Source organism: Numenius arquata, chromosome 5 (assembly GCF_964106895.1).
Source record: "Numenius arquata chromosome 5, bNumArq3.hap1.1, whole genome shotgun sequence".
Classification (NCBI taxonomy): domain Eukaryota; kingdom Metazoa; phylum Chordata; class Aves; order Charadriiformes; family Scolopacidae; genus Numenius; species Numenius arquata.
In genome coordinates this window covers 13,716,496-13,733,058 of record NC_133580.1, presented here as the reverse complement: position 1 = coordinate 13,733,058, position 16,563 = coordinate 13,716,496, and the positions used below count along the sequence as shown (strand labels likewise).

Below are 16,563 nucleotides of genomic sequence, written 5' to 3'. Positions count from 1 at the left end.
TGCAGTAAAACTCTGAGGACCCCTGAAATGCATCGGCTGGAGACAATGTATCAAGTAATGAATCATAATTAATCTTTTAAAAATATACACCAACAGAAAGACAGTTACACCTGTAAGGCGACACAGTCTGATTTTCTTTAAAGGAAAAAAAAAGCCAATGACTAGCTATTTAAAGGTGAGGTGCAACACTGGCTTTCCTTCACCTTGTATTTTGTGCACAGATTGATTCTTGATTTTGGCTTATGATATAATGGTGCAGTGGAAGACATGAGGCAGAAGAGAGCAATTAGACTTCTCCACACTAAATTTATTTTGCTTCAGTACTTTTTATATGTTTATGAATGTGCAAAATAAGTAAAGACAGTCTTAGTTCTATTTCTAGTTGGCTTTATATAAATCTGAACTGAAAAAATGTTCACTTCCTTTTCCTCTCTCATTTTGATGTAGTGCTGTACCGATGAGGGATGATATTTCTGTTACCATAGGGAACTGTGAAAATTAGATGGAGAATATTTTTTGAGAATAATTCCTTCATATTACCATGATTCAGAGATGCTTGGTCTGGGAAAACAAGAGCGGAACATTTGTCAGGCAAATTTAAAAAGCATACTTTGAAATATTTCATCACAACATTTCTACATCATTTGAATTGTCTCTTTGTGGGCTTGTTATTTGGCAGTGGGGATTTTCAGATAGCCTATGGATACACAAAGGCTCAGACTGACTGGAGACAGCGAGGGGATGTTAGATCTCCTCTTCCTCTGGGCTGATTAGCAGAAGAGAGGCACTGATGCAGCACGGAGGAGCTGTGTTCACTGACTAAGTATTTCACATTTGAAGTGGAAGGGGAGGCTGTGGCTTAGCTAGAATGAGTATCCATGATCTGACAACTCTCATGGGTTTTTCTGAATTTTGCAATATTTGAAGCCCCAGATTCTGGGAATACATAATCATGATTTTTAAGGCCTTATGCTTCTGAAGAGGACACCAAAAAAATGACTCACTGAATCTTAAGGCCCTGAAGAGTAACACATAAGTAATATTTATTGTATATCTATAGATATGTATCTTTTTATTACTCCTGTTTTGCTTTGTATTTAAACAATGTCATGATTCTTTGAGACCTGATTTCGGGAAGTTCAGATCTTACTGATTTATGAAAGTCAAGTGCTGCTGGTCTTTGCCCTGCCCATGAAGCAGGAGGTCACCTCTACACTGGGCTATACCACATACAGTGTTTCAATCCTTGATACAAGGAGTGTGGCTCAACGAATTTATACCAGCTATTGAGCTGGATCTTTACTGGTGATGCCTCTGCTAGGTTTCTGTCAAGGGTAAAATGCCTGCATTGCAGTCCAGAAAATGGGCTTCATGTCAAATAAAATTTCTCAAAGCTGGTAATTTCCATTAAGTGTTCTGGATAGTTGGGGGATTGTAAAGGAAATAATTTGAAGAAAGGTTGCAAAACGGGCCGGTATGCAGATGTAGGAGCGAGTCTGAGGTCTGTTGCAAGGAACGTTATGCTGGCTGTGAATGCTCGATATGGTGATGTCTCCTGGCAACTGGTCCCTTCAGCTCCCCAGGGAATCTCTGCCTGTGACAACCTGGCACTACTCCTTACTGTCTGGAAAACACACGCCACTATTCCTGCTTACTAGCCACCAGCAAACACCTCCACAGCAATCCACTGTGTGAATGCCCTGCCATTTCGTATTCCTGCATAATCCCTCTGACAACCAAATCTATTAAAAATTCATTTTCATCCAGGCAAATCAGACTCCCTGAAATCAATTGAGCTTTGGTCTCTGAAGGCAGCTTGTGCTGGTGCACGTGTAATCAAATCCTGAGGTGGCCTTGCATGCATTTTTACAAGCACTGAGATAGACTTAATGTTTCAATTATTCTTTTTGATGTGCATTTTTAAAGAAAATTATAATATTATGCTCAAGTAAACCAACAGGTTTAGATCTTTAGGAAGGAGCTCCAAGTGAGCAGAGTTCCTTCCTATTTCTCAGCCAGTCCCAACTATGCAAGTACACACAAATATCTCTCTTTGCCATGCAGAATAAAATTAGGTAAAGGGGTTACCTATGAACCCAGTCTAAATTTCACCTCTATCCATTTGCCTGTTGTTTTCCAATAGCTGGTTCTCAGCAGCGGTAGTTTATATAGGCATTTTGAATTGCTTTTCAGAAGTCTTCAGGGACACCTGAGTCAGTCCACTGATTAAGTAAATGGATTTTGGAAGTATGCAGACTGGCTGAATATACCTTACAATTAATGAAAAGCTAATTCTAGTTCTGCCTGAAAAGAAAACAGAAGAGCGCGGGTGTTGGACAAACATGCTCAATGGCGTTCATGCCAGTAGAGGGCTGTCCGCATACGCTGCATCAAGGGGACCAAAAGGCATCAATCATGCAGGCTCCTTTTTGCTCAGTCTTTTCAGCACAGTATTAACGTCTTTACATTTGCATGCCTGTTTTGTCTTCTCAAGCTGGCTCTCAAAACCGAAGTGAAATAGCAAAGTCATCTGAAATTCACTTCCCACCTGATCAACAGAGATAGCCAACACAGATCTGCACAAGGTCTGAAAGATCAAATGTTTTGTGCACCGAGCTTGTCTGTTTCCAGCAAGTCTTGTTCAGAGGAACTGTACCTCTGCATCATTTCCAAGCCTTTGCAACAGCAGTAGGGGTGCTAATAACACTGACAGAGTTGTGATTAATTTATCTCTCCTTTTTGTTTGTACTCATGAGATGATAGTCAGCTTCTTATTTACAGGCAGTCTAATTTCCGTTAGACATTAGGCATCAAAGTAGCCACTAGATACCTGCCAAAACCACTGAGCTTAACTTGGACATTCTTTAAGGGCTCTGTCTGGGCCACCTTTTTTTTTTTGTTTGCATGTTTGTATAGCAGTGAATCATACTGAGAAGAATCAATACCAGAAACATCTTTGTTTGCGTGCATTTCCTGTTTGTGGCCTTCTTTTTACCACCAGAAATGCTAGAAATACTTTATGCAGAGGCAAACCAGAGGGTTAATATTGTGCAGTGAATTTCACAAAGATGTGAAGGTAAAAAATTGTCTTTTATTTTTTAACGTCCTAATGATCTATGCAGAGATACGTGTAAGAGAGATAGATAGTCATGTTTACAATTGGAAAACTGTTTTGAAGTGTGTGTGCCTGTGCATTTTACAAATATATGCTCTTATTTAAGTATCAACATATAATGGTGAATCTTCCCTCAGGATTTCTTGCATCATAATTCCAGGATAACATTCATCTGTTTAAAATAAATAATCTTGCTAGAACTCTCTCAGAAATATTGAACCAGATTCATCCCAGGTGTAATTTAACTGACTTAGATCTAAAACAGAGCTCAGTGTTAAATTTGGGAGAGCCCTTACTGCTGCATGCACTAACGTCAAAACAAGACTGTTTTACAATATCTTGTCCCTAGAGAAAACCTTGCTGAGTTCACGATAGTCCCATTTGCCTCATCTTGTAGTGTACTTATGCATGGCCACCTGTACTTCCATCTACAGTAACACTGAAGAAACTAAGAGATGTTCAGATACTAAATGTGACTGTTCATTTATATAAGGCTTTGTGTATCAATGTTTCCTGTTTAGCAGCACACTGCAAAGAACTGTTCTTGTCACTGTGCCATATTAAAATGGTGATTCATGGTTAAAGAAAGCAGTCCAAATGAAGGGCCTTGGTTTTGGTTTGTCTGATTTTTAAGTATATCACTTAAGGGATGTAATTGCCTGGCAGCACCCACAGTTGATACAATGACACTTCTGGCATAACTAGTAAAATAAGTTAATTTTTCTGAATGTAATGAGCTTTGATATTGAAGAAATGATTCATGTCTAAGATCAAAAGGAAACATCTTCTGAAGCAGACAGTGTCCCATTTTTCTCCAGGGCCTTAGACTGCTGTCATGATAGGCAACATCATTCCCTTTGGTTTCTCTGAACCTGGAATTTTATTTTTTATTTTGTGAGGCAGTGGCGTGGTGAGGATTCAAGTGAAATCTTTGTTGATTCTGAGACTGGTATTACACAAGGTACTGCTGGGATATATTGCAGGTCCCTTACTGTTTTCTGTTTATGAACAACCTACCCCAAGGTGCTAATTAGCTAGAAGAATTGCATATACACAGACTACTGTTTTGTTCCTCTGTAAAAATACATTTGTGTTTGAGGTGAATGTAACTGCTTGGCTTAATTGTGAGCATCCTGGATTTCTGAAATCAGCAAGGTAATAGAAAAATTTGTGAGACTGGTATTTTTCATCTAAAAACTAATTACAAATATATGGTTAATTCTTAATAACACCCATCCTAATTTGATTTGTTAGATGCAATAAACTCATTTAAATATTTATTTTTTACAAAGACTGGCCACATATTGCTTGTACCCAATCAGGTCTGTCATTGGTGGTTGGTACCTCTGTTCTATGATTATAATCAGCTATTTTCTTGGCCTATGTACTGTGTAGGATGGAAGAAATTATTTTGTGCATCTTACTTTGACATACAGATATGATTTGTGCCATGCCAAGTATTTCTTTTCGAACTTGAATTCAAGGACGCCTGAAAAAGGGACAAGGGGCAAAGCATGGCTTTTGTAGTCTCTTGCTTCTGAGACTAGGCAGTGCAAATGCTGCTGATCTTAAATTTTCTTTGGGGCATTTTATTTTTCTCAGAGGAAGAAGGTTCACATCAGACTTCTTAGCTGGATAAAGTCTTGAGGATACTTGTGGGTACTAAATAATAATGATACAACAGTTTTAAATTGAACACTGTGCTTCAGAATAGGAGGAATTTTACCTCCTGCAATAGGAGGAATCAGCATGATCTCCATGGGTTTATGTAACAAAAATGAACACCAATTACAGTGCATTTTTTCCACTGGGACTTAGCCCATCATTTTGTCTAATTATGGTATGAATCCCACAATGGAGAAAACCCTTCTTCTGTAAAGAACTAATTCCCTCTAGAAATGCTAAAAATCTTAAAGAATTCTAATTATAATACATTTCTCAATAGATAAAGAGAGCCAGGGAAAGCCTGTGCCAGCCACATACCACAAAAAAACCCCCCGTAAACAAAAACCCAGAAAAAGATGAAGGACTACCCTGGGAGACAAAGAGCTAATGTGAAGTAGTTTCCATAAACTCCTCTTATTCTTCATCTAGGCTCCTACTAAATATAATGACTAATCTATGCCTAAAAGTGCTAACTGAGAGTTGATAGATTTATTGACATATACTCAAGGAATAATGTTGGACTAGAGAGTCTTGGGAAGAAAATCACTGAAAACAAGTTCTGCTATACTTCTAAGAAGTTCTGAGACACTCCAAACTAGCGTGGGTACCCAGACTACTCAGGCATGCAGTTAGCTTTGAGTATTGTAGCTTCTGTCACAGGGCATGTTATATCATGAAATGGGTTGCCTGTGATTGAAAAGGGAAAAACCTCTGATTTTCTCACTCCCAGTCCTATTCTTCAGGCCAAGTTCCAAATCAATTTGATTGGATTTCTTCAAACCTGAGATAATTCATTAAGCTGCAAAGGTCTACTGAGGGTTGTTCAAAAGACTGCTGAATGGCAAAAAAGTCAGCAGAGAGAAGAGCTGCAAGGCTTCTTCAGCACAGTAGAGGATGGTTGTGGATGAGGATGACAAAGAATAGGCTACCGTCACTCAAGGATGAGATAACCACATGTACACATATCACTAGGCATTAGTTTATTTTGCCTGATGTGCTATTATGAGTTTTAAACCTGCAATATTAAATAAAGAGGCAGTGTTTAACATTGAAATTGCCTAAACCATGCCTTCCCAGCTATCTGATGCAACTGACTCCAAACTCTTATTTTCATTCAATGGAATGGTCTCACATATTTTATAACACAGAATGAATTATCTTTCAGACTCACAAGAAAGAATAAACAGCATTCCCAAGAGGAGGATTACATGTTGCGTTTATTTATAGATTGGTTTACTAAGAAAAACAGAAACAAATGATGATTACTGCTGAAAGATGATACCTTGGGAAGTGACAACCTGGTATCGCTGGATCTAATCACCTGAGAGACAGAGAACAGCTCTCACTGCTTCCTGGCCATGGAGATGTTTGTTTGCCATGTTTGTCTTTCCTTAAAGGAAACAATTGAGATAATTTATGCACCCACAAAGAGAAAATCTCCCGAAAACAGACAAAATGTAGCAACTCACAGGTTTTCCTGCCTCAGTAATGCTGACATCAAACCATGTGATAACAGTCCAGGGAAAGCTGGTTGGCATCTCCGCATTTTACCTTTAAGTTACATTTAAAGAGAATGTAAATTTAAGAACGTTAAGATATTATTTACATAATTTATTGCTATCAGTTTCCTGTATTTTCTTAAGTGGTTGGCACAGTGATATGCAAAGGTAAATGGAAGGAGAGGCACATGGAACATGCACAGAGACAAACTGGGTAGAGCTCAGCTGCATTTGCTGTACCTGACCTCCATGTTGTTGAACGAGACTTTTTCAAAGCAGGTTATACTTATAAAAAAATAGTCTCATAGTCTGTCTGCATTCCAAAGTCTTTGGCTGGCAGTGCAGCATTGACTCATTTGGTTTGGTTGTTGCTGGTTTCTCACAGTCTGCTGTGAGAGGGGTCGCATTTCTCTAAAGTAAGAAATAAGAAATAATTAGCGTCTGCAATCACACCATCCATTCCCATCTGATCTGAATCTGTTTTATTCCTGTAGGGAAGACATATGAAGGTTTGTGCAGTTAATTGTGGTGAATGGTATGTCAAGTGTTGTTAAAAGCCAAGGGCTGGACCAAAAAGGTCAGCTCTACCAGTGAGAGAGCAATTGATTTTGCCAGTGTCTCTGCCTCTGAGATTGCAGCAGTATTTATTTCTTTGAGAAGGCAATGGTTCTGTGAGTGATGCTAGTCTAGCATAAGCTTCTAATAATTAAATGTGTTACTGACGTTGTGATTGCACGTGATAGTTCTAGCCCATAGACAACACCTTTCTTCCAATCCAAGTTCTGTAGAAACAACATCACATTTTAATGCCATGTTGCCATCGTGAGCTATTGTGATTTCAGCTTGGCACAAAACTAAAGTGCTGTCTGGTACCTCCTGCTGATGTAGTTGCTAATCCCTTCTGACCATTACTATATTCCATACAAGATTAGTCCCCTACTTCATTGACCTCTTTGACCAGCCTGTTAGAAAGGAAGTGCATTAAGCTTGTCATCTAGTAGCCTGAATTCCAACATAGTGAGCCTTTTCTTGGAACTGTTCAATTTATGGTGAGCTGTTATTTGTTATTGTAGAAAACAAAACTTCAATAATGAGTTCTTGTTAAGGAGTTGAGTTTTGAGCTTTATTCCTTGAACTGGTTCCTTCTTCGTTTCGTCTCTCCCATGGATATGTACTGTTGTGGGCAAGTACAAGACTGGTTTGGAGTTCAAAACTAAGCATGCACTGAGAAAGCTCTGATTTGGTCCTCCTATATGTCCTACTTTTTTTTACCTTTTTATCTGATGTGCAGCTGGTCTCAGGTTTGTCTTTTTACTTTGTATGAGCACTCTTAGCACTCTGCTGTGATTCATTCCTGTGATTTACTGTGTGGCTCTTCTGCCTGCTTTTGGATTCAGAGCTGGATCATGAGTAAAGCATACAGTAGGAGAAAGCTACAGTCACACATTTACCCACAACAGACCTTCCTTTGCCTTGCATGCCTATTATTGTTCTCTCTGTCATGGATACTTGGTGCCTGCATAAACTGGACACTCAGACCTAAAGTTTTAATTGTATCTTACTCTGTCCCCTGTTCTTGAGGTGTGAGTAATTCCTGTGATCTCAGGTTTCCTCACTAGGAGAAAAAAAAGAGGCAATGATGCTGAACTAATCAGTATTCATAAAATGTAAATGCTTATTTGAGCCTTCAAGTGGCAGCCGTGATACCAAATGTGAAGGCGTTGTCTACAAGCATTATGTCTGAGCTGTGACCTCCTCATGGATATGGAAGGCAGCTTTTCAGAGAAAGGCCTTCAAGATGGCGTCTGGTCCATCCCAGTACCTCAAAGCATGATGAGCTCTTCCTAATCTCTTTGTTATTGCTGTTGTCCAGCGTGGGCACTGAAGACACTGAATTCCCATTAAAGCAGTATCCATTTGGAGATGTTTTAAGAATTCTAAGCCAGGCAACATTCATTGGAAAAGTTTAAAGAGAAGGAAATGTCACCCAGGCTAAGTATAACTCAGTCTGTCAGCATATCTTTCCCAAATTGCTTTGCAGCAAGTTATTATTCAGCCTCATGCCAGCTAAGCTGGCACTGAGCAGTCTGAGTGTGGAGGTAAGCAGGACAGTGAGGCAATGATGTGTCTGGTAGTGAATTGTGGATAGTTACAAGCAAAAGTCAAAGCAAAAGCAGCCTCAGTATTCTGATCCCAGTGGTTTCTTCTTCTCAAGTAGCTTGCAGATGTGCATATGGAGAATGTTGCCGTGCTGTAGTTATCTGTCACCTGTCCCTTTCAGTGTTGGTTATGCTCTATAACACTAAACAGCTTTGAAATTCAGGGTGTAACATAGCACATTAGCCAAAACCAAGTGCGTTCAGAATGCTCCTCTCTTGCCTCTCTCTCTTTTGTTGGATGCATTCAACAACAGCAAGTCACATTTCTTCTGCAGTAGGTGCCAACATGAAGTAAATGCAAACCAGTGTGGTGTTATCACCTGAACTCCACATACTGACAGAGTCAGTGCCAAAAGGGCTGTTCAGGGCTTTTCCAAGCTGTGGAAACATGAAAAATTTGTGAACAGCAGCAAATCCACATCTGTTTGATTCTGTAGTGACAAGCTGTAAGATTTGCCAATGAGTGTATTGCAGCAACCTCACACAGACCCAGATGTGAGCTTCCTAGGGCATTACATGCTAGTCATGCCACAGCTATTTGGACAGGTTCCTAGTAACCTAAAAATTATGGAGTAACATTATAAAAAGTGCTGCATATTAACTGCTATGAACATCAGTTAGTTTGAATTAGGATTGCTAAGGCATAAGGAGTAAAGGGGAGATCTTTCTAGTAAATTTTGCTTCAGCAGGTGACATCCAAGTTCGTGTCTTTCAAGCTAATAATTCAGGCTTACATAGCCTTAAAAAATCCACCCTCAACCACTCTGTGCACCACAGCACTGGAAACACCCACTCATGAGTTCTGGGCCAAAGACAGGATTCTGTTATGTTTAAGGGACATGGGAAAATAGTGGGAAGGTGCTGGGGGAGATGCCAAAGCCCCTAATACACTCAAATCCAGCTCATGGGTTTGTGTTATCCTGTAAAGAGTGCCTCAATTCAGCACCTGCTTGCCCACACAATTCAAAGAGTAGCCCAAGCCCAGTTTCCTTCTGAAATTCCCTGCATTTGAAGGAAGAGCTTGGCCACCTAGTGTTTGATCACGTGTAGGGTATCCCAGATAGGTGCTACTTGATCCTCCACTATTGCTGTTAGGTATGTGTTTTTTCATAAAATTACATGAATAAACATCAGCCAGTAGTTATTGTGGTGCAAGTGTTTCAGGACTTGAAGAGGAACTACCATCAGGACAACAGCTCAGATTAAATAAGAGAAATTTCTTGTAGAGAACAAATTTCAAGTATCAAAGACTGTTACTGAGTTCTCATTTGACTTGCAGGTGCCTGTTGTTGTACCTTAATTGGTTGCTATTAAATGGGACTGTAAGTGTAGGGCTATGACCATGAAAGCAGAGTTAATGCAGAGAGAGTCAGTTTAGGAAGTCTGTGGCTATTAGCTTGATCAAATTATACTTTGAAAATGGGTTAATAAATCTAGAGGAGAAGGAAAGGAGGGGAAGGTCTTCTGGATTATTCATCATTTGTTTCTCAGTTGACAAGTTTACATAGACATGAAATTCAGGTGGGAGTACAAGGAATGGGTTATTTATTAATTACCTATGAATTGGACAGACCTTTCCATCTTGTATCCAGATCTGCTTTCACAACTTAGCATTGCCTGGAGCTGAACAACTTCTTTTTGCCTTCAGTTGAAGAAATCCTAGAGTACCTCTGAAAAATCCAATCCGTCAAAATTCAAGTTCAGTTTAGGATTATTTTTCACACATAACATCAACTATCCTAGATGAAACTTTAACTTTTCTCTCTTATGAAAGGACTGAGGAGGAAATTTTCATATACTGCATTCTAGAGAACTAGCATGCAAGGAACCAACTTATTGTGATTTTTCAGGCTGATCATTTTTTGATGTCTGTGCCCACAGAATGAACATCAGGAATTGAAGACTGCTCTTTTTTGTGCTGGAACTTTAAAACCTTCTGTAAAAGCCTGAGGATGAAGATCTCAGAGGGCTTTATGGGGTTAGGCTTTTGGTAGATGGAACGTATAACATGCAGTTCCTTTATGTGAGCAAATGTGAAATCTGTCAGGAACAGTAACTGAAAATTATATCTTTATCTATATATAGATTAGAAAATTATATCTATCTATACCAGTCCTCAAGGATGTAGTCTTAAATCTTCTGTTGTAGCTTTAGCATTTGTTTATAGGATTATGTATTTGGATGCTTTTTACTTAACATTATATGTAGTCTTTTTTAAGCCCACTACATCTATCAAGCAGATTTTATCGTCTCTAAGTTTATTTATCAAAATGGCAACAACTAATTTGACAGCTCATGTACCAAGAAAATACCATTTGGGATTTTTCCCCTTTTCACATATATCTGCATCTGAATTTTTAGTCATGCATGTCATTGTAGGACTGCACATTTTTTCTAGGGCACACAAATAAACAGGACTGTGAACAAACTTTCTGTCCATACCATAATTAAGTTGAAGTATAGACACACCACAAAGATAAATCTTATTTGAAAAAAAAAATACAAACATTCCAGCCTAACTTTATACCTAATCTGTAGCAAATAAATTGACTTGTAGCATTTACTGTCAGCAGAGGGCGAGGGCAAGTAGCAGGAGTTGTCTGCACCTTTCCTGATCTGCTAACCTGCTTTAAAGCTACAGCATCTATCTGCACTAGGATGTTACCTCTTAAGTATTTACCATATTAGTGACTGCAGGGTAAGGACAGTTTTTCCTAGTGAAGACAGGGCATATAAGTAAGTTTTCATTAATGCTGACAGTTAAATGGATGTGTGACTTCACATATTTTTTGGCTTCCAAACATCTTTTATTTCTTTTTCAAGTAAAATCACAAAAGGTCCTTCAGGGAGCTCAAGGTTGATCCTCTGCTGAGTTACACTGTTTGCAAAATTATATTCTTCTCTGCAACCCTGTGAGGATATGAAAATATACATTTATGTTTATATATTCTGAAACAGAGAAGGAACATATTCTACATATCAACTCTTTCTACTCAATACTTAAGGGTTTGTTAATGCAGAAAATTCATGGATGTGAATGGAAGTCATGTGGATGAGATTACCCAAGCATAAATTCTGTAGAATATGTATGGTTTGGGGAGTTACAACATACTCAGGTCCTGACACCTCCTAGACTAAATACCCTGTGAGGTTTGGGAGCGATAGTGATTTTCTGGTGACTGTAGGCTTACTCTGACCCACAAGGAATGGCAACATGTAGGTGTAGTCATTTTGTTGCTCCTTCAGAACAACATGTGGCTGTCTTCTCCCACAGGCAGGGAATAGAGGAAGTGATGGATTTACGTAATAGTCGTATTTGTTTCCAGTGTCTAGGATGGGAGTAAAGATGGGACCAAACTGTCCTGGTTCAAGTAATACTTACACAGACTGGTATGGGGTCTTTTTACACAGATGCTCCCTGAGGCCAATGATTAATTTGAAATGAGTGGCATCACTTGATTCAATTTCTGCATATGAACTGGTCTCTCAGATCCATGCATGGGAGTAGTACAGAGCAGTCAGTGACTCATCATTGATAGTAGTATGTCTCTTTATTTTTGTAAAAAACCCCAATTTTCTTTAGCAGATGGACAAGCAGGAAGGAAACAGACTACTGGTGGGAAGGATGTGGATGCAACACCTGCAGTTCTCCAAGATACAGAAAATCCATGCAAAAGTTCCAATAACCACTTCTTATAGCCAGAGAATGCCAAAGTCCACTAAAGCCCACTCAGCAAACACAGGTCAACACATCCCAACAGTCTCTTTTTCTCAGAGTCATCAGGTCTTGGACATTACAAATGAGAATGAAAAGGGAGAAAAAGAATTCTTCTATTTCTCAATGAGAAAGGCTTTAAAACTTGCTGAAATTGTACAGACAAGGGAGGTGCTGTAATTACCTCTAGGACTGTATATGTATCAAGTGGGACAGATACTTTGTGTAAATGAAGCTTTAGAAAGGAAAACTTGCTATTTTTGTGTTAGAAGATAGGGCTGCCTTCCTTATCAGTATTATATAGAAATACAGTCTGCCTGAGTAAGGATGTGATATAATGATATGTAAAGTGATTGCTCTTATTTACAGTATATTTACTGAATTAGTTTTAAAGGGTTGTGAGACTCTTCTGAATTAACATACGAAAGAAAAGAATGGAGTCTTGACACTTACCTCTGTGGGGCTTTTCAGCTGAGATCAGAGCAATCAGAATTTGGATCCCAACTCAGATTCTGAGACTGTCTTTTTCCACTAGTAGGTTTGATATATTTTATGTCAATATTTGAGTCTGTCCTGCAGCTTCTTGGAAATTAGGCTTTTCCACAGATAGTTATGCTGGAAGGCTGATGTGGTTTAGTTGCTGATTTAGTACGTTGGAACATTTATAGCCTAAGTAAGTTGTAGCTTTCGAGTGGCACATCAAGAAAATTGGGAAGCTGTGCAGGACAAACAGATGTTGAGCCTGGGCTAGTCTGCCTCATGATGGCTGAATGAATGACACACATCAAGCCAACTTAGATTTTTGTTAAATTTAAATGTCATTGATGAACTCAGTAGCCATCTGTCTTAGTTGGATTAACGTCCAAATCGTCACACAGAATTTGGGCTCTTGTGCAGTACTGAGACTAGCAGTCCTTAAGGAGCCAATCTTTAGATGGTGTGTGAAGCCACCATCCAGCCTAGTGATATCTGCGTGTTGTCCCCATGGCAGAAAGCTTGAGGGCAACCTGCCTCCTGCCTTCTTTTCCAAACATGGCATGGGGAGATATTGCTGAGACTGTATTGTTTGCTGTATTCCCTTATACAATCACTGTGCTATTTCACAGGTTAAACCTGCTTATGTGGGGGTTAATGGAGTATAAAAGGTGCTATTCAATATAAAGAAGACATTTTTAAATAGTTTTGTATTAAATACATCAGTAAGAAAAACACTAGTCCTGCCCGTGGACCAATGGTATCCAGTTACTTGTCATTCTGCTCCCCCGACACACACGATCAGCTGTAAAAGCCATGTTCCTAGTCCAAACAGCTCACCCATATGCAGACCTGCTGTACGCAAAGCATTTGAGAAACAGTTTCTTGTTACTATCACAAGTCCATGTAGCGTCTTCTCTAATTTTAGCACTGGTTTTGTGTGGGGAGTTTCCACCTTCCAAGCCCTTAGAGAGAGGAGAATTGGCAATGAGGAGAATTGGCAAATAAATGTGGAAAACACCAGGGGATTTTATCGCTAAGGTAGAATTAAGCTGCAATAAAGAAGATAAGCTGGGTAAATTTTGTGCCCTTTAGAGATGTTTGTGAAACAATCTTGCTCAAGGTTTTTTCTGTAAGAGGCAGTCACTCTCTCTGTGATATGCCATATTTGGTATGCCATATATGCCATATTTGATTCCATCTTTCCCATCTACAGAAGCAAAGTCTATCTCTGTATATCATTTATAAGTAAGAGGATTGGGTCAGATTGTTGTTTCATAAATTTAGTTTCCAAATGTTCCAGCAGGGTATTTGAATTGAGTCCTACCTTTTAGTGCTCGGTGGGTTTACTTTCCATCTGCATATTCCCTACTAGTCTATGTCCAGAGCTGTTCACACTATTCATTATTGCAGTGCCAGGCCCTGGCATTTCTTCTACTTTCTTTGGAGGAAAACAAATGAAAAAGCTTTGGAAGAACTTGTCTGTCTTTTAAGAAAGAAAACCCAACATGGATATGAGAGGAAATGTTATTATGAGTTTGAGTCTCTTAGGAGAACGATGTCCGTTGACTCACAGACTTTACACTGCATTTCAGTTACTGAGTGATACTGGGAAGGCTGAAAGGCATGAATATCTTTATATTCAGCTCAGTTAATGTAATAGAGAATAAAGGAAGAGAGATAGAATGTCTTTTAACAATTTTCTCTCCTGCTGCTCATTTCCCACTGTTCCCTCTTTTTTTTTTAAACCTTTGTAAATTTTATCTTTATTTTCCTTCCTCTTTTAAAAGTTCTGTCTCTTTCTGATATCTGGAATGCAGCTATCCACTGTAAGGTCTTTAATTGCAGAAACCCATAGTTCCAGCAGGTGATGAAACATGAAACATTTGTATACTTCTGAAACTCCATTGTGTAAATCTGCCATTCAAGTGGAAAAAAAGCACTTTAAGGTTTTCCTTCTTGAATGGGAGAAATGCCTGAGAATTTCCAAACCACTGATAATTTCTGTATGTACCCCATGGGCTCTTCCCACTTAAGCCAGTTTACTTTGTTGATTCAACTCTTTTCACAAGCAAGGAATTTAAGGGCAGAGAAATAGGTCAGCAAATACAGGCTCCAGGACACATTTTGGTACGAATTTCTTTGGGCTTTTGGCTGTCATTATTATGGCTTTTACCATTTTCTGCAAGCGATTTTGGAGGGATATGAGTCTTTCCTGACAGCAGTAGGTTTCTGTAATGGAAATTTTATTGGGGGTGTTGCACACATGTTGCCTGTAGTGTCAACAGCCAGTGGGTTCCAGCCAGTCAGTCTGAGCTGCACGACACTCTCCATACGCTCTGTGCTGCTGTTGATGGTTGTGCAATAAGTTGTAGGGCTCGTTAGGCAGGCAGAGATTCTTTCCACCACCATTTTGCAGAACAAAACATGTTTCACAAGGACAGAGCCCTCTTTGCTTTGGGGTCTCTAAGTGGTAGGAATCCTGCTGTGCATTTCCACATCTGTGAACTGCTGGACGTTCTCAGTGCTCTCTGGAGATGTGGTGATTGGGGAAATAACATGCTTCAGGCGCAAGAGCATGGAGAAAAGCAATATGAGAAGGATAGCCAGTAGTGTTAGGAACAATCCCACGTACACGTAGAGGCTGGAATATTTATCTGCTGTTGTGTCTACTTCTGTAGCCAGAGTTGGCAAGTGGACACGGCCAGTCAGGTTTCCACGGAATTTAAAATAAATCTCAGTCATTGCTCTCTGTCAGCTTTGATCCATTTTCCCTATTTACCCTCAGAGTTCCTGTTTTCCCTCACTAGGCTCACAAAGGAGGTCAAGAGAGAAAACTTAGGACAGATGGCACGATGGCTTCAGCAAGAAGTGCTCCATCCTCTTGGTCTCAAGACTGCTGGTTCACACAGTTAAGCAGATTGCATGAGACAGGTCTTTGCAAATAATTTTGCAAGTTGCTATTACGATGACAACAAGCATTAGACTTGTGTTTTACACTGCCATCTGGCTTTTATTTTGTCCTGAAAATGCTTTGGTCCTTCTTTTGGTAGGTCACCTCCTTTGATAGGTGAAAAGCTTTGGTCCTTCTCTTAAACTGAGCTGCAAAGGTTTGCACAGCTTTGGTCTTTGCAAGTGTTGTTTTCCAAACAAACTGAGTCAGCTTTCTGCCAGCTTCTCCCACAGCAGGTGGTTTATCCTTGTATAAACTGGGGAAGGTTCTTTTCTGCTTTGCCAGACTGCTGGGGGAGTCTCTTCTCTCCTGATCCTGGGCTGCTGATACTTGCTTAAGGAGTGTGGAGTTTTGAGTTTCTCATGAGGAACAGTCAAAACGGTGGCTTTCTAAAAGGAGAAAAATGAGAGAGGGAGAGAGAAAAAGCGAGAAATGAAACCAGGTACCAAAATAGCCTTAGCCTATTTCACTGAATTTCACTGAATTTTTAGAGTTGGAAGGGACCATAAAGATCATCTAGTCCAACTCCCCTGCTGAAGCAGGATTGCCCAGAGCATGTTAGAGCATATGCGGTATATATATATATATATATGCGGTATCTTTAGAACAAATAGATAGAAAACCCTTGTCACGCTCCTGTGAGACACCTTGAGATCAGGAGGAGCACCAAGTATTTAACTATAGAGAAAGACTGTGCAAATCCAATTGTTAAGGTCTCCTCTGGTAACACTCACTCCTTACTTCTGGGTAAGAGAAGTCCCCATGGTCTATGTAATAAGATGTCACAGAGGAAGGGAAGATATGAATCTAGCCAGTGCCTTCCACCATGTGTCTCTCCTTTATTGTTTATCAGGACCCTCTGTTTCTGAGGCAGGATGCATCTGGCAGACATCCAGAACCCTACTTGTCCCACTGGGGCAACTCTGCTGCAGGATATGACATTTCACTCCCCTCCTGGGAGCAGAACTTCCTAGAAATGGGGG

At 39.7% G+C, this 16,563-nt stretch overlaps 1 protein-coding gene across 1 annotated transcript; it reads right to left on the bottom strand.

Moving 5' to 3' along the window:
- Positions 1-15,093: 15,093 nt before the first annotated feature.
- Positions 15,094-15,372, bottom strand: SERTM2 (serine rich and transmembrane domain containing 2). The gene has a single exon (XM_074148247.1). It carries the CDS (start codon positions 15,370-15,372, stop codon positions 15,094-15,096), a length of 279 nt encoding a protein of 92 aa, XP_074004348.1.
- Positions 15,373-16,563: the final 1,191 nt, after the last annotated feature.

Excerpts from the sequence above, each read along its gene's own strand:
- SERTM2 (XM_074148247.1), bottom strand. The coding sequence starts at position 15,372 with ATGACTGAGATTTATTTTAAATTCCGTGGAAACCTGACTGGCCGTGTC.